Raw genomic sequence first — 18,711 nt, 5'->3', positions numbered from 1 at the left:
TATTTATAAAATATTAGATACATGTACCTATTGTACCTAATATAATATTGTATTATATCATTAAGAGGATGTCAGCGCACCATTTGTTTTCTCTTTCTGACCTACGCGTAACATAGACAATACGCATTTACACAGAATCATTTTTTGTATGTCTTTAAGTAATTTTAAAGTAAAACCTCCCATTTTAAAAAATGATATAGAATAATATTTTTGAGGAAATGACTTATCGATTTTATATTTTATTGATATTTGACTTTATATTCGACCTTTAAAATAAAAAAAAAAAAAAAATACTGTACATTTAAATGATGCTTAAATTATTTGGAGACAATATTTAGACAAATCGATATGCCATTCCTTCAAAAATATTATTCTCTATCTATTTTCAAATGGGAGATTTTACTCTAAAATTGCCTAAAGACATAAACAAAATGATTCTACGTAAATGCGTCTTGACTATGTTACGAGTGAGCCAGAAAGAGAAAACAAATAGTGCGCTGACATCCTCTTAGAGTTGTGTGATGTTTTTGACGCATTATTTCTCGTTATATCATTTCTTTAAGCTTTAGATTTTGAAAAAGAATTAAACTTTAAAAATAGTGGTACAAAGTACTTATGTAGTACATTTCACCATATATTATACAATTATTAATTTACTATTTATATACGCATTTAAAGTTTAAATTTGATAAATGGCAATGGCAGGGGAATCTTATTAATTATGATTCACTACATTATAACTATTAAATAATATACTTACCTTTATAATATTATATAAATAGTTCTCCATACATGCATAAACTTTAAACCTAACAGTTATAAATAGTTAATAACGGTTGCATGTTTAGAATTATTGAATGGATTTCACTTCAAATTAATATAATATTGAAAAAACGTAAAATACGGGAAATAACCATTAAAAAGAAAATTACTTTAAAGGTAAAATATATTTTTATGAATGTATGTTTTTCTAGAATGTAGTGCCTATTAATACACTAAAAAAAAGTAATTAGATAGGTGCGCATATTAGACAAAACATAACAATAATATTGTTGTGATCCAAATATTGCTGATGGAAATTTAAATCAATAACTAATAAGAAATAGTGGGATAAAGCTGTAGAGAGAAATTAACAGGTTAAAGGGTCACGTGAATATATTAATATAAACAATAAAGAGCTTCAACCAAGAGGATTTTTCCAATATTGCAAAGTGTTTAATGTGTATTATTGTTGTCTTGTATCTGCATTGGACCTATACATTGTAACTTTTATCTTTTAAAGGTAATATAGTTGAAAAATATACTACAGGTGACTATACTCTGTCCAGTGAGAGAATACACCATGGACTGACGGAAATCGGTTCTTCTAGGCATTACTATTACGCTACACTGTCATATAGTGGAACCGTTTTTGATGGCATAATGACGACAAGTGGAAATATACAGAATCAGCGTACTCTATAGCTGGATAGAGTTGTATATTTAGTGTATTTATATACGATTTTGGTTTATATGTCTATTAACTCATGCATAAAAGATACAACTCATTTGTAAAAAAATATATAGCTATATAGTTGAGTTGAGCAGATTCAACAATAAAACTAATTGTTCAAAAAAAACATACCATCACATTATCGGTTTATACAGAAATAAGATAAAATTAATGATTTTTATTGAATACAAATCAAATCACATAAAATTAAAATTATCTTAATAAAAATTCAATTTATAAGACGGCCCATATTAATATTTTAAATTAAATCGTTTTTAACGCGGATAAAAATCGTAAACTGTATTCAAGTCTAAAGCAAAATAGAAACTCATAAAAATGTTAAAATAATTTTACGTGTGGTAGGACGTAGGTAGTAGGTAGTAGATACATAATAATTTCGCTTATGTCAGCGTATACGGTATACAGATTATATATGTACATCACATATTATAATAATAACAATATACGGATTCAAAGTTTTCATAAGTCATAAACTGAACATGGACAATAATATTATTAAAAACAGCACGAAACCGTGTCATTTTATGTTAATAGTTGAATTTTATTTATTTTTGTGGCATTGCATTACACATTCCAGTACAACAATAATATTGTTATTATTTTATCAATTACAAAAAAATTTAATCGGTGAATAAAAAATCTCGATTGTTTTAAAACGAAATGACGTCCCCACGCTTGTCATACCAAAATCAAATCCATCGTTTGACATTTTAACAGCATGTTTAGTGCGTATAAGTCTTGCAAACCAAGACTACAATAAAAATTAAAAGCTTTATATTTGAATACAATTTCGCATTGAAGATTATAAATTTAAAATTTCCAAGAAAATCATTCCTTATAGTTGCATGTACGTGTCTCTCTCTCTTGCACAATAAATTGATGGCTCAATTTAGAAAGCTGTACATACAAATATTATTTTGAAAAACCCTTTGTACCTTACTTTAAAAAACCTAAGTGGTAGGTGGTGTATAAGAAAAGTTTAACTTAAAAAAATTATTCAATCAGAGTTTTTAAACTCCAGCCGATAACATAAACAAGTATCAATTTAGTAACATCAGATTATTAAGATAAGTTCTTGTTATAGGTATCTTCATTGAAAATGATGTTACCTCCATAATAAATTATCCTCAATAGAAATTGAACATTGCATTATAGCACACGTCTCTTACTTTTTCGAATAAAGTGGTGATTGATATTTTCCAGGTAGTAAATAGTATCTAGTTTATTCTTAATTCTTATAGCAACATATAACATATGGCTTTCGTTCAAAATACCACAATATTGTGACAATAACAAAGATTTAAAACACTATTGGATACAATATTACTTATGATATAAGTATATAACCCTATTTTTTTGGGTGATAATATCGTACCTATAAGAGAAGCTGAATTTGAGTTAAATAATTACATTTATTATTATATTATTGAGAAATGACTGAACACTGAAATAACTGAAATGTATCATGGTTTATCTATTATAAAGTAAGTTATATTGTTCCTATATATATATTTTTTTGTTAAATGTTAAGTTGTCTGCGTGCTATTATAGTCTCTACTTTACAATCCAGATTCGAATGGCGTCTGCTGTTGTATACGTAAATACTAAATTATATATTATATATATACATATACGCACGTAAACAACGTTACTGTGTTCTGTTAAACAAAGCAAATTCGCATAAATAACGACAGAAATTTGTTAGCCATTACAACATATCAACATTTTCCCCCAATAATTTGGCTTCGTTCTTATAATCTATGTGATAGCACTGTATCATTCGTGGGGAATTTGCTAGTTACTATAGAGTCCTACCTACTTTTTAATTACCTTTTAATGACAAACTTCGTATCCCATATTTTAAACTTTTTTTTAATTGGAAATACATAATCTTTACGTAAATGGTATAGTATGTAAGAATAAATTGAAATTTGAAGGTGACACTTGTTTTACTTGATAATTTCTAAACTTAAATAGAAATTATCCCAAAACCTAGAAAACCACTTGACAACCACAGATTAGTCTCTCTTTATTTACAAAAGTTGTAGAAAAGGTAATTCTCAACAATATAATCACATTATTGTCACCATCTCTGAAAAAATTCCAAACACATGATTTACGAGACCACCGCTTCTTAACCATCAAATAAACCGCATATAGACATAATCTCCTCAATAATGGAATAAAAAATTAAAATTGCACTACAGATTGTTTGCACGACTACGTTAAATTCGTATAAACTGTGTGAGAAGAATAAAGGTAAATATTTTTCTTTTTAAATATATATATTTTTAGACAAATATTAATTTTATACTGAAAGGTAACCAATTGAAGCTTAAAACAAAATATTCATATAAGTTAACACATTTTCTTAATATTGTCTGTTAGTGCATGTTTAAAATATGAATTGGCAGCATTAAAGAAAGAAAAAAATTTCCAATAAACAAAAAAAGTATTATACGTACATGAAATTATGTACTGCAGACGAATTTCCACATATTATATTAAGAGGACCTGGTCGCAATAATGAAGTTCCTAATTATAGTTATAAGCTCTGTCGTACACAGTACACACGTCATGAAAATATTTTGTAAAACTGCTCGTTATATTTCTCTCATTGTAGCAACTATATGGTTTAAATATAATGTATTCTAAATATAAGGTACTGTGACTTATAGTAAAAATTATTGAGGATAATATTATCAGTATTTTGCAGTCAAAAAATTCTTTTTTGACTTTTAAAAACTTGGTAAAATAGTTGACATATTTAAGGTATATTATTATGAATTAAGATAAAAATAAAAATAAAATCGTTCTGACAAAACATTCAAACAGATAATCATATTATTACTATCGAAACATTTTTTAAGATATTATGTCATGATATCCTAATAATAGCTATATTAAAAATGTATATAATATAATCACAGTGAGTGAAATACAATGAGTGCGTGATCTATGTATATTTATGTAGTTGTCACCCACTACTATTTACTAGTTACTACATAATGTGGACAGATATGACTAAAGATTCCACTTCCACGCTCTCTTAGTAGTAAAGACACGATACTAATAATATATTGTATGATATGGTATATTTGCAATACCCACGTCACTATATAAGGTTAAACGTACTACGCGGAGTACCTACCATATTTTAATATTATTATGTGCATCTATACTGTTCGAAGATAGAGGATTATAATTATATACACTGCACATAAAAAAGCTCAACCTACCAGATTCAATTTGGAGATTTCAGTCGATAGCACCTCATGTCAACGTACCTACCTACATAGTTTTAATATTTCGTGGTTCCGGCGCTGTGAATAATAACTGCTATTACGTTTTCATGTGAGTATAATTTATGCTGCCATATATTTTATTTACTTAAATTGGTACGTAATGTAGTACAATATAACACGAAGTACGTAAATAATATACAATCATATTTAACTTTACGTCGCACACTCACACAGGTAAGCTTAAATTTTTAAAGCACTCGTTATATTATTATACCTAATGATTAATAATAAATATAGCGTATAAGATGTAGCAGGAACACTACACGGACATGATAAACGTCGGTAAAATGAGGTCTATATATTATATATACGCGGCGAAAACAAGGTAGTCTCCCTTTTGGCACAAGGTTGTCCGTCAACATGCAATATTGCACTATCGCTCGTATATGAACTCGCTGCGGCACGGACATACGATATTATTATTTTTGTTTATTATTATTATTATTATTATTAACATTCTTTCTTTCTGTTATTCAAATAACATTCAGTAATTAAGCCTCCGAGGTACGCACAAAACCGCAGCCAGGCCAATATAAGTTACTTAACCACGTATAGTTTTATCATCGCCGTCTGTATGATACTGCAATCAACTAGCTGCTTCTCCTTAACTCCAAACATATACAAAAATGTTTCCATGACATTTTGCTATTACAACAACTGATGTTGCGTACAGTACAATCGAACTGTACGGTGTTTACGTTAACGTCGAGAAGACCACAAAAAACACAGATTTTCGTCGTCATGTTCACTTTGTGCAGTAGTTTCGGTCATACAGATATATATATATATATATATATATATATATACACTACATTATTATAGCTATACGACTATCATCGCTTTCGTAATTTCGAGTTAAATATTGTAATATATAGGTATTATAATTCATATGCACAACGATCGTGTTGCTGCAGCTATACCGCAGTGTACAACAACTACTTTAAAACTGCGCGTTATACTTATATATACATATTTTATATTATTATTATTGTCATTATTTTTATCGTTATTTTATGACTTTGAGTGCGTTTGGCAACGAGCTATAGGTGAAATGGCGGAGCTGAAAATAATATTATGCATTACGACGATAAAAATCTGATGGCGTTCATTCGGACGACGCACACGCTGAAATCGTGCGACCGATATGCGTATTTTTTGTATAAGTAAACCTGAGAGAGAGATTTAATATAAAATATAATAATGAAGTTATATTTCGTTCCGTTCGTGTATCACGGTCGACACTCACACAGACTCACATACGCATGCGTGGGCTAGTTATACACACACACAGACATATATATATATATATATATGTATTATATTATTATACTTACAATATTAAATGTGCGTTCGAGCAATATACTATGGAGGATATTGCAACACATCGCGATAGCTACCTGAGGACGTCTGGTCGGTCGCTCCCACAATAATATAATGATAATATATCGTCGTATCTCCGGCAGCCATGGACCAGGGCATTACTCATTAGTCATTACCATATAATAATATTATTTTATTGTTCATTTTTGTTTTAAAGTCCAGCTGTCACAACCGTACACATAACTTGAAATTGACACATTTACATTAAAAAGTGTACGACATAATTACATACCTGCTAACAATATAATATATAATGTGCAATACGAGTACAGCCGTATTAATACAGGTCTGCGTTTGACGACACCGAAAACTTAAAAGTCGTGACAACTGAGTATGGAGAAAAAACGAAAGTTTTCTTATTTGGCAGGATAACCATCATTAGTATACGCAATAACGGTTACCTCCCCACCCCCATCCATGAATTGACATTCGTAATTGCATTATATTTCTTTTTTTAAGTTTTAACTGATCTCTTCAGGTAACTTTGATATCCCACACAAATGCTTAAAAATCAGATAATTTTTAACGAGCGTGCGTAGACATCGATATCCCTATGCACATCTACACTCTACAGGTGTATTAAATCGCGAAGCATATTGTTATGATAGTTGAAATAATAAAACAGCGCACGGCGGTGATACGGCAGTTTGTTTTTATTGATATTATGCACACAGCATCATTATGATCGTTAAATTCATTTACGATTATGACTCGCAGTGTGTGTGTGAGAATGTATAATATATAGGTAGATACCGTTAAAAATTAAAATACACGACCGGGTATGGCCGCCACCGCAAGGTCGTCAACTCATGTTTTGAAAGTGAAATACGGATAAAAAAAAATGTATAAATAAATAAAAAATAATCGGTGTACGAATCATATTATTACTTATTATTAGAACGCAGTTATGTAGGTATATAGGTATAATTATAGACACTGATAATATGGTGGACGGAAGACGAAAATGCATTCACCAGTGGAATATTTATAAATTAATCAACATGATGTTTTAATCTATTTATACCTATACCTAAATCTATTATTTTATTATTTTATTCACCCATATAAATCAATAAATATATGCATATAGCATATTATCGAAAGTAGGTATATACTTACCAGTTTTAGAATTATATACATGGGTAACGCGTGTGACATCTGAGCAATATATTATTGTTATTTGTTTATTACTAATAATTATCGTCATCAGTCGAGGGGTCGTCGACGTCTCCGCGACGGTTTTGCAATAAATATTGTTTGTATTTTACTCCACAAAGAGTAAGGTATTCCGCGTGTGTTTGATAAATAATAAATATATAGGTACTACGTCGAATCATTATAGTTACCAATTTTTTCACTTAGAAATACGATTCGTACGCGTGTCGTTCAACGTCAAAAAGTCACGCAATGACCGTGTTATGTTTACATAATATTATTATATCATTCGCTAGGACAAGAAAAAACCAAAACAAACCGCATCATCTAACATCTTTATGCGCAGAATTTAAATTTTTAACGGATTACTCAAAAAGCATGTGTATTGCATTTGCGCACTACACATTTTAAATGTTGGAGTCACTGCAGACCAAACTCCTATTTTAGTGGACATTCTTATTCATTAATTGTGTACGTTTAACAAACGCAAACCATACCTAATGGCTAATACAATAGTATATAGCTATATATAGTAAATTTTTAATTCGGCACAACCCAGGCTATATTATAAAGTGCTACAACACCCAGCCGGGTATAGCCGAAGCAAAGCGCAAATATCCCCGATATGGCCTCCCGAGCTATTTTATAGGCCCTATATATTTTATTTTGTTTATCATTCTAAAAATGATAGATTTATTAATATACGTGTTTTAAGCAAATATCATTATATTATGTACACTGTACAGTTGGTGAATTTCGTTTATATTAAATGATTATAGTGAAACGTGTTAATCCGACTGCTTAAAAAAATATACGATGACGACTTAAATTAAATTTTAACTTTTGGTTTTTTTATTATGCCCTCTGCAATAGCAACAGAGAGGTTTTTTTCAGAACTAGAGATTATTTGACAAACATATGTGGCCAGAATCGGATTTGAAATACAGGTTTACTTGCAATATGGATATAGTGTTTGAAGTATAAGAAATATTTCACTAAGTTGTGAAATATTTCAATGTCTTGTGAAATATTGGATTTTTATTAATTATTTCACTATTTGGCCCTACTGCATTATCAATTTTATCTTCCCGCCAATTCAGGAGATAACTAGATTACAGTAATTATAATTTATATTATTTCAAGTTCATTAGCAATAAAACTATGATCTTTATAATATATACTAAACTAATATACCTAAGTACTGGTTAGTGGTTTCCTAAAAGTCAGGGCTTTAATGTTTCTTTTTAATTATTATATTTAATATTTTTATTATGTTTTTTGTTATATTTAATTATATAATTACATGTTGATTATTAGTAAGAAAACTCTGATCTGATTTTTAACATATAAGTATATAACTATATAAGTAACCACGTTCGGCACGTTCATGGTACATAATATACAATATACGATACCTACCTATTCCTTATTTATTTTACATTTTTACATTAAATAATAGATACAGCAAAAAAATACAACATATTATTATACATTGAAACTGAGGAAAAAATGTGTGTCAATGACTAATGAGGTATTTAATTTATTTAGATTAATTATTTAATATTTTACAAGACAAAACTACAAATAATTGAAATATTTCACACATTTTAAAATATTTCATTTTTTTAAATTTCATGAAATTTTCAAACACTAAATATGGAACATAGACAAAATTCAAAAACATAAAAAACTTATTCAGCATTATTCTAATTTAAAAGCTAAGGAAATAAAATGTATTATGTATTTATAAAAGGTATGTTTATCGATTTAAATGTATTAAACACTTTTTAAAAGTATTGTTGCTGACATTTTATTATTATTGACAACATTTGATGAAAATTTTTTTAAATTAATATTTGATTGATTCACGAACTCTTAGGCAACTTTTTAGTAATTAGTAATTATCTGACTTCAATACTTTATATCTGTAGAAATTATTAAGTATAATTTAAGCGGATGGTCTTATAGGGTGAACAATATTACCTATTTAGTATCTACTATACGTCCATTATCCGGAGATGCTAAATGATGAAGATATATTATGTATCTTATTACATCTAATATACAATTAATGTATATTATGTCATGTATCATGACACTCTTCTTAAAAGTATCATGTATCGAGTATCACAGTAGTTGTGTACCTATGTATTGATTATTAAAAAAAAAAATAATCAAAATAAGCGATACTCGCTCGATATATTAAAAATATAATCTAGACTAGACTTTTATTTTTATTGTTCGAAATTTATTTTACTATTTTTCATTAAAGTATAATATTATACTGGTATGTGTAGAATAATTATAAATGTATAAATATAAATTATCATACCTATGTATTAGGTTGCTCTCTAAACACGTTTACCGCCACACCTATATTATTTCTAATCTGGTGCCACACGCCGCGTACCTATCTACTGATAACATACGCGGGAAATGTTTCCTGAACGTTTCTGAACAGAATTTTCTGTTAATATGTGCTGAATAACCGCGATGAATAAAAGCGCTTCCTCTACAGCCGAATTATTATAGACGAGTATTTTCAATATGCATTAATGACGACCACGAATTGGCAATGGCGTGACGGACCTTTCTACCAACGCCGACCCGTGATCTGCACTCGCAGCGAGAGTGTTGAATATCCTTCTCCGAACAGACGAAACACATTTTTTCATGGTATTATTTATTTTTTTTAAATATGAAATACTAATTATGAATTAATTTTATGTATAATTGGTTACCTGTTATATGTTGGCAAATAACAATACCTTTTTAAACAATTTTACTTATTTTTTTTTATTATCCCTTTTTTTTAGTATATTAGGCAATCGTATTCATTGAAACGTAAGAATTCCCCTACTTTTATATAACAGAACTGAAAATGGATACCTAATTTTTATTATATTATTGTTTATACTTTTATACTTATTTTGATTAAAATTTTATTTTAATCATTATTTTTTAAAGGATAATAGTTTTTAATGTTCAAAAAATTTCTTTAGGCGAGGTAACATAAGTCAAATAAGTGGGCTTAACCGTCGATGTCAAAATGTGTCACAATCCTTCTAGTGCAGTAAATATTTCGGAACTCGCAAGTTGGTTGAAATCGTTGGCCGGATAAAAACGACGCTGTCCTTTATCACAATATAATTCTTTAGGTATGACAATTGTATACAAAAATACCAAACGGCAGACGCCGGTCGACAAAATCCAGTCGTATGTTTTGATCCTAAGGTTTCTATATGGTAATAAATAATTATAAATTTGTGTTATCTTTGTATAATTATAGTAAATTAATTTAAATGAAAAATTGTATTTTTGAATTTTGTGATTAGGAACTTTATATTCGACTTTAATAAACCTTTTTTTTCATACACTCTTTAAATAAGATTTACTTTGTCCGCGCTTACTATTGCGACAAGCGTTATTTTTTTTTATATACTCAAGTATTTATAAGATTTACCGGAATTTTCCAAAAATCGTGAATTACACTGAAATTATCGAACTTGACTATAATAAAAATAAAAATAAAAACTATTCAGTATGAATATATAATAGTGCAGAGGTGAATCTGTGCGTTGCGAGTGCTTATCAAAGCAGCCGTGACACGGAAAACAAAATATAATATAATATAATGATGGCAATTAATAGAATGTTTTATTCAAATCAGAAAAAATTTAATTTCGATTTCAATAATTAAATAATTATTACTAGATTCATATATTTTGTTGTGTATTGTAAATTATATTGTATACTTCGTTATAATTTATAAATAATTAAACATCATTAAAACGTTGTACTTTTTTGAGTTTTTAATTATTTAAGAGGTACCAAAATTTTGTGAAGGTTAAAAAGCCGTGTGGTCTGAAAATGTTTCAATACCTCTGATATAGCTTCTTTGCAGTTGTTGTAGCGACAAAGCGACGTCGATACGCCTCACTAGAGTGATAAGGGTTAGGTTACGTTGAATTAGACACCGTGTCGCCACAATGACACTCAACCCATAATATCTATTAATATCATTATCAATATATGTAGATAATAACCTATAGTTTGGTATTAAGTTCTCGCAGTAATACAATACCACGGCAGTATATTGCTACCACTTAGTGGAGTATAATGTAATATAGTTGTACGAATTGATACCGATGATGTACAGTTGTATAAGACCATTGTTATGAATAAAAAATAATAATCAATGGAAATACATATATAATATATTATTCGGTAAATTAATTAATATTATCATAGGTACACACCGTCACCGAGACGTTAACAACTATCGACCTACATAATTCATTGTACAATAGGTACTTGTTACCTAGTAAGCAGTATATACCTACTAGTATGGTAGCTGCGATAGTACGATTACTATACCTTAAGAGAAGTAAGTAACTATATAGTTTGTAGGGCGAATAAATAACACGCTATAATGCAGATAGGGAAATATAAACATTGAAAACTGTACACGTAATAATAATAATTATGTATAAGCGTGTACAGTAGGAATTCACGTGCAAGGTATCACGCTTGCTGTCGAGGAGAAAAAAACCAACACAGTTTGCGTAATCAAAAAATAGGAAATTAAATATATTAGCGATGCATTATTGACTAAACATAAGTTTCAAAAGCAAATAATTATTGCAGACTTTATAATATATGTATAATATACAGTTGTTTTTTTTTTTTTTTTTTAAACAATCAAATGGGTCGAACAGATGTCTGGTAAAAGGAAACATTTAACAATTAAAAAATAATACAAGTACAAATCGAAATATTATTTAAATACGTCGTATTTGAAGTTAGCAATTAAAAGTGTAAAAAAGTTCCGTATGAAAAACAATAGAATTTCTATAACCTGATGGGGAGATGTGATATATTGATAAATAATAAATATAAAAACAATCCACAAATGATTAGCCGAATACTACATACAATCAGTAATATATATATATATGTCTATAATATAATTACAAATTAATAACATAAAAAAATAATAATATATACAATATCATAATTTACGCTTGCGGGTATTCTCCATTTTTTCTTTTCATATAGAAACGAAGTACACATAAATATATATATAATATAATAAAATACCTAAATAAAAACCGATTTCGTTTTAAGTACACAATAATAGGAAAACAAGTCTTGAGAACCGTTTGTAATAAAATCACGTGCGTATATTATTGTAATATACGTCGCGCGTGACAACTAAGCTGCACGTACATACAATATACATTCGTCCGACCATCGCGTATGATGTTGATGGGTCGCGATTCGGGTTGATGGGGTGGATGGTGAGTTGGAGATGGGACGTAAACATGTTCATACTCATGGGGCGATGATGATGGGTGAGTGGCTCGTGTACAAGTATAATATATACATATAATATAACGTGGACGAGCACCACGGGGGACATTTTTTTTTGGTGGGGTGGGGGGAAGGATAGGGGTGACTAGAAAAGAAGTTTCGATGCAGACGAATCAGCGCCGTCTCGTTGTGGTGGCGCCGAACCGTCGCGGTCAGTCCACCGTAATCACCGACGACGTCTGCGTGGCCGTGCTACCGTTGCTGGAGAACGAGCTGCGCGTCATCTCGGTGTCGGTTGGCAAGTGCGCGGCGATGGGCACGACTGCGGATGGCGGTACGACAGACGGCTGGGTGGCCGACTTGCCGAACCCGATGCCGCCCGGCCCGCCGCCGAACCACCGGCCGAAAACGTGTTTCGGGCCAGCGACATTGACACCGCCGACTGTGGCCACCGATTTGACAGGCCCAGCGGCCACGGACGACGCGACGGTCGCGTTCCGGACGTTGTCGTAGAAGCTGCTGCACCGCTTCCGCCGACAGAATATGCGGCAGAGTTCGCGGTGCACACGCCGATTTCGATGCGCAAACAGTATGGGTGTGATGACGGCGTGCGCGGACAGCGCTAGGAGTGCGGCCAGGGGGCCCGGCGACGGGATTCCGCCACCGGACAGCGGCGGCCATACGGACAGCTTGAGTACCGCGTACGGCGTCCAGCATGCGGCTGCCGTGACGATGACTAGGGCGGATATCTTGGCCGCCCGCGTCTCTTCCCGGTAACGGAACATGCTCGCGTTCGATATCCTGTATCTGTATAAAACACACAAAACCAACACTTTGCAGATTAATAAAGTTATATTTCACCGTGATATATTGATATATAGGTTATTTATTAGTACGGTTGGACTTGGTATAGAAATAATATTATAGGTAAAAGTATTATTGTACAATATGTGCGTATACCAATATTATAAAAATTATTATTTTTGTTTGTAAAACTCAAGTTTAAGATCATATGAAAAAATGTTCAATTTTCTTAGGTTATTCTCCAAATTATACCTATTTGAATTTTAAAAATATCAGTTTCCTCGTATTGTTTTTTTTATTTTACCGTCAAAAACGTTTGTTGGTTACCGAAAGATGCGTTTGGACGCTATTCGACCAGATATAAAAATATTATAATACGTATTCTACCTATCTTAAAGCAAAATATTCAAAATTTGGCTTAATTTCGGTATCTACAATAATCTTCGCAGTGCAGCTGCACATAGGTCTCGACAGCAGAGAGAGTGTTTTGAGACTTTTTAGTTAACACATTTTTATCTATCCTCTTTTTAACAACTATGTTTCGTCATTGATTCTTTTGTTCAAATAATAAATATAATGCATATATATATACGTCCTTTAAAATATGTACGATTTATGATGAAATCTGTACGACATTTAGATACTACTCGTCCAACGCCTCAGCCTTGACAAATGTATTTAGGACATGAGTTTTTTATTTTTCAGTTTAAGCATAGAGTTTAAAATAGATCAATGCAAAGTAAAAATGAACCGAAACGCAATTTTACCACAGCTTACACAAGTGGCGTATTTTAGCCGTTACGCGCGTATATAGTCACTTTGCCGTTTCCCTTGAGTACCTAAATTACTAAATTGGACGGTGGATAATAACTAATAAGTATTATAATAATTATTATAAAATCTATGAAACTTAATAATTAATAATTATGAAACATTAAATATGCAACAATATAATTGTATTGATATACAATACACTGTATTGTCGTATGGATTTATTTTAGTGGAACGTATTTTGGCCCCTGACTAATCGTCTTCTGTTTATAGTCACGGTTTTACTGATAAACTATAAAAATATGACGCGGTTAAAATGTCAACAAGACAACTAAGTGCTTAGGTTTTTCTAATATTCCTACTTAAGAAGCAGTTTATCAATTTTAAAACATACTAACGATGTGAACATAAACTGAAACGCCGTAGAACAGAGAGTATAGTCCAAAATATTATTTGCTCAGATCTCCAGCGAGAAAGTTCAACTGACTTGATCAATTTCAACGAAAAAATATAGCATTATCACTATATACGATAAGATGATACATCGACGTAAACTGCAACATTGAATTTGTATGACACAGGACCGATCAAAATACAGTTGAAATAATATGATTTATATTAATGTGTATACGGTACACAGTACGTGTACGTCTCTATCTATCCCTTTGTCAAGTCATCGAATTCGAAATTAAAGATATGTGTCAACTAAACGTGTATAATACATTATATTAGAGTATAATATATAAACACAACACGGTTAATATCATTTGTATTCGAAATAAAAACGTCAACGATAAATAAACTTTCAAAAATCATTTATAAATAAAAAAAATCGTTTCAAAATAAATATTCTTAAATTATTATCATTGATATAACATGATAGAAAAATAATCTATTATTAAGATTTAATATTGTATATTAAACAGAATTACATTTATACGAGTAGTCGTGAAATGCGTAATTATTATCATGATGAGATTTCACGATTTGAGGCGGAAAAAATCATTACTCTTCGTCAGTCGCGTACTGTATACGGATTAATGTGTTCAATATAAAAAGAATATCATAAAAATAAGTCGATCGTATTCGCACACAATTCAAAACTAATTACACGCGAGTTTTGCTTTAATAACATTGTCGTATGGAGCGACTAGAGATAACGTTGTTGGTTTGCAGCCAGCGACCAAACGGTGACTGGCAAACTGCCCGTACGATAATGGTAATTATCTAATTCGTAATTATTGTAACATGTAGTTAATAATATTAATTATAATGATTACCAATTTTTCCTATCGAGAGTTGCAAAGATAATCGACTTTCGTCTTTTTTAAGATATTCAGATTAAGATTTCTTTATCTTCCTATGTTAAGAGACTTCTCAGTAACAAACTAACCAAAAAATATGTGAAGTGACAAATTGTCGTCAAAATGTGGTAATTAAACTTGCTGATGAAATGCTGTTCTACTAACTGTTGTCGCTGGATAACTCATTCATCAAGCCTACGCGTTAGTTATATAAATAATTTAATGATTCAGACTCTTCAGATTATTGCACCAAATTTACTACAGTAATAATATCGAAGTATATATTTTTGGTTAGAATTTTAAAATGAAAAAATGTGGCACTGTATTATGTTATAGGTACATTATATTTTGCACCAACACACAACATTTCAACACACTTGTGGATAAAATAGATATAGAATACAGATATAATAAATAAGCTAATGGTCGATGGCTCTCACGTTGCATAATAGGTCATCAGACATCAATATCATTCAAATTATAATACTATTGCAGGAACTGCTGTAGAGTCTAATTTTAAGTGTCTATTATAGAATCTTCTAATAAGCATATAATAATATGTTCTGAAACCGAAACGTCCATGAAAAACACTCGCTGAGATTTCTGATCGTATAATAATCGTCTCTGGCGGGTTTTTCACAGGCAAACCTACAGTATATATACTATTAATTATTGTATCTATTATGTTTTATTTATTAATCATTATTCGAACGCCTGATACTATAACACATGCTACCACATAATATATACATATCTTAAAACCACGACATGTAGATGGTATATAAAATAAAAACAGCCGCTAGTGCAACAGCATAACGTCTAATGAAAACTTTCCCTATAACGTGCAGACGATCGTTGGTGTATAAGTGATTAATACATTTTCTATTGCCGTCGTTTTGTTGAATCTTATTAATTTTTATATTATTATATCGTACGATGCGTGTAAATAGATATAATCATAGACCTTATACTTAGTTTATGGATACAATATGCTTCGTTCAAATAATATTACACACCTCGTTCGACTATCGCTCTTTCTTGAGTGATAATAAATTACCCACCCCTTTCATTGCGGGGTGACGGTCCTTTAAATGTCTACTGTCTCTCTCTGTAGTATCTCGATGTGTATTCAAGGGAATGGTTTGAAAAAAAAATTGATTTTAAAAAGAATTTCGAATATTTTTCACTAATTTTGACGATTCGTTGTAGGATATGTTTTAGTAGAAAGTTACCGAGAATCGGCTGCATAATATTATTGCTTATCAATTTTCTCAACGATACCACTGCAGTAGCAGTAGGTACCGTATAATATTATAATTAATTGTCATGGTTTTAATTGCTGCAATAAATTTATAACGTCGCATAGGATAATAATTATTTGTACTGCACTCGAACGTGAATAATATTATAAGTGTGGAGAATCTGAGCATAATACGAATAAATAATAATATCATGTATTATAACCACGATTGTTATATTTGTAAAATAATATTATTTTTATTATTATTATAATTGTAAAGCTTATCTGACAATCGTCCGAGAACGGCGAGAACCCTGCACAAAATTTAAGATTTTGTACACGCGAATACGCGATCAGTGGTGCGAACAGATTTAATGTGTTATACCACACGACACACGTCCCACACCCACACACGTTGGCACACGTTCGTGTGTATATAACATATTAAATATGTACGATATTCATTCAAGCACAGGCTTTAGTAGACAAGGACCACCGCCGGCTTCACAGATAAGATGTGATTTAATAAAGTAGATCGTGGCCGATTGCATAATTATAATTATTATTATAATCTAGAATTGAGAGTATATTATCCCTTACAATAATAATATATTGGTACAATAACAAGCACAAGTGTAGTACAACAACATAATATAATATTGTATTGTACAATTTGTGCACGTATAACTGCACATCATCATATCATTGATTATAAATACTAGTATATATTATCATACTAGTATTTATAATTAATGATCATATTATTAGGACTGTATTATAATATGCCCTACGTCTGTGTTTAATTCACTTTATATAGATATTATAATACAATAATAACTTATGCTAGCGTGCGTGGTGCAGTGGGTATGTGGGGTGTTTGGTTCGACATGTCACCTTATTATTTGCTTTAAACACCGTTCAGCACCGTTTCCTATTCATCGAATGTCTTTTAAATTTAACAGTTATAAAATTGAATTATTTTTATAATTTAGTATGCATAAAAACATTTATTACGACTGCGAGAAATAAGTATGATAATTTTATACGAAAAGGTAAATAATATATACCTCGGTATACTTTTAATTATACCTACCTGCTTATAAATTGTAGTAATAAACGCGTATTTAGCTACACTTCCACAATCTTTAAGGGTTAAAAATTTAAAATAATGCTACAATATACACTTTTTATAAAAATATAATAATACCTAATACTTTACCTAACTACAACGAAAAATTATAATCATCGATTACAAACATTACGTGCAGTTTGTGATTTCTGAAGTGATTTCAGTCAGTACAAACCTATCGTTTACTGCTAATTTAATTAATTAAGTTATTATACTAATAGTTGTCGATTAAAATTATTATAATAAATTATTACTCAAACAGTTAAACCTAGATTTTTTTATTCAAATTATTCACTTATTGATTGTCACGAGAACATAACTAAACAAATATACCAGATTTTATATACATATGTTTAGACAAGCGTTTATCGATGAGTGCCTATGCATATTATTTTCGAAATTACATGGTGGCGAATAATTTAGTCATTTAGAGCTATGAAACTAAGTCGATTCAAGACTCGATCACGATCGATTGCTGGTCTAATAACTCACTCTTCAACTTAAGATATTTACCGGTGCGCTTGATGAGTACACATAGGTACCGTCGTAGCCCACACAACTCGGTGCGACCACGTATTAAAGCAATAATGTACATAAAATGTCGAAAAATAAAAGCTATTCGCTAGGACATGGGACTAAAACGACATCACACAGATAATATTATTACACTATATAATATACAGTATACTACATCGGAATAGTACGATTGAAAAATTGCGTACAGTTTTTCAAGGTTTCCAACTATACACCGCTGTTACAACTGGCCGCGTTTATTGGTTCAAATACCTTGGATACGT

At 30.6% G+C, this 18,711-nt stretch overlaps 1 protein-coding gene and 1 long non-coding RNA gene across 6 annotated transcripts in view; one reads left to right on the top strand and one right to left on the bottom strand.

Annotated features, from left to right (window-relative positions):
• The first annotated feature begins 5,715 nt into the window (after nt 1-5,715).
• LOC149056161 (uncharacterized) lies at nt 5,716-11,152 on the top strand. Its single transcript, XR_016191709.1, has 2 exons — nt 5,716-10,029; nt 10,356-11,152. It is a non-coding gene; the product is annotated as an uncharacterized LOC149056161 (long non-coding RNA).
• Nucleotides 11,153-11,919: 767 nt separating this feature from the next.
• The window catches only part of LOC107167134 (uncharacterized), a 26,906-nt gene continuing 20,114 nt past the window's right edge, over nt 11,920-18,711 (bottom strand). For all 5 annotated transcript variants that reach the window (XM_015516043.2, XM_015516041.2, XM_015516040.2 and 2 more), the window contains one exon: nt 11,920-13,473. In XM_015516043.2, coding sequence (XP_015371529.1) covers nt 12,879-13,473 — 595 coding nt within the window. In that variant the 3' untranslated portion in view covers nt 11,920-12,878. The remainder of the gene's footprint in view (nt 13,474-18,711) is intronic.

Source organism: Diuraphis noxia, unplaced genomic scaffold, assembly GCF_037042655.1.
Source record: "Diuraphis noxia isolate RWA-SAM2 unplaced genomic scaffold, SU_Dnox_SAM2 contig0004, whole genome shotgun sequence".
NCBI lineage: Eukaryota > Metazoa > Arthropoda > Insecta > Hemiptera > Aphididae > Diuraphis > Diuraphis noxia.
This window is presented reverse-complemented; position numbering and strand designations above follow the sequence as displayed.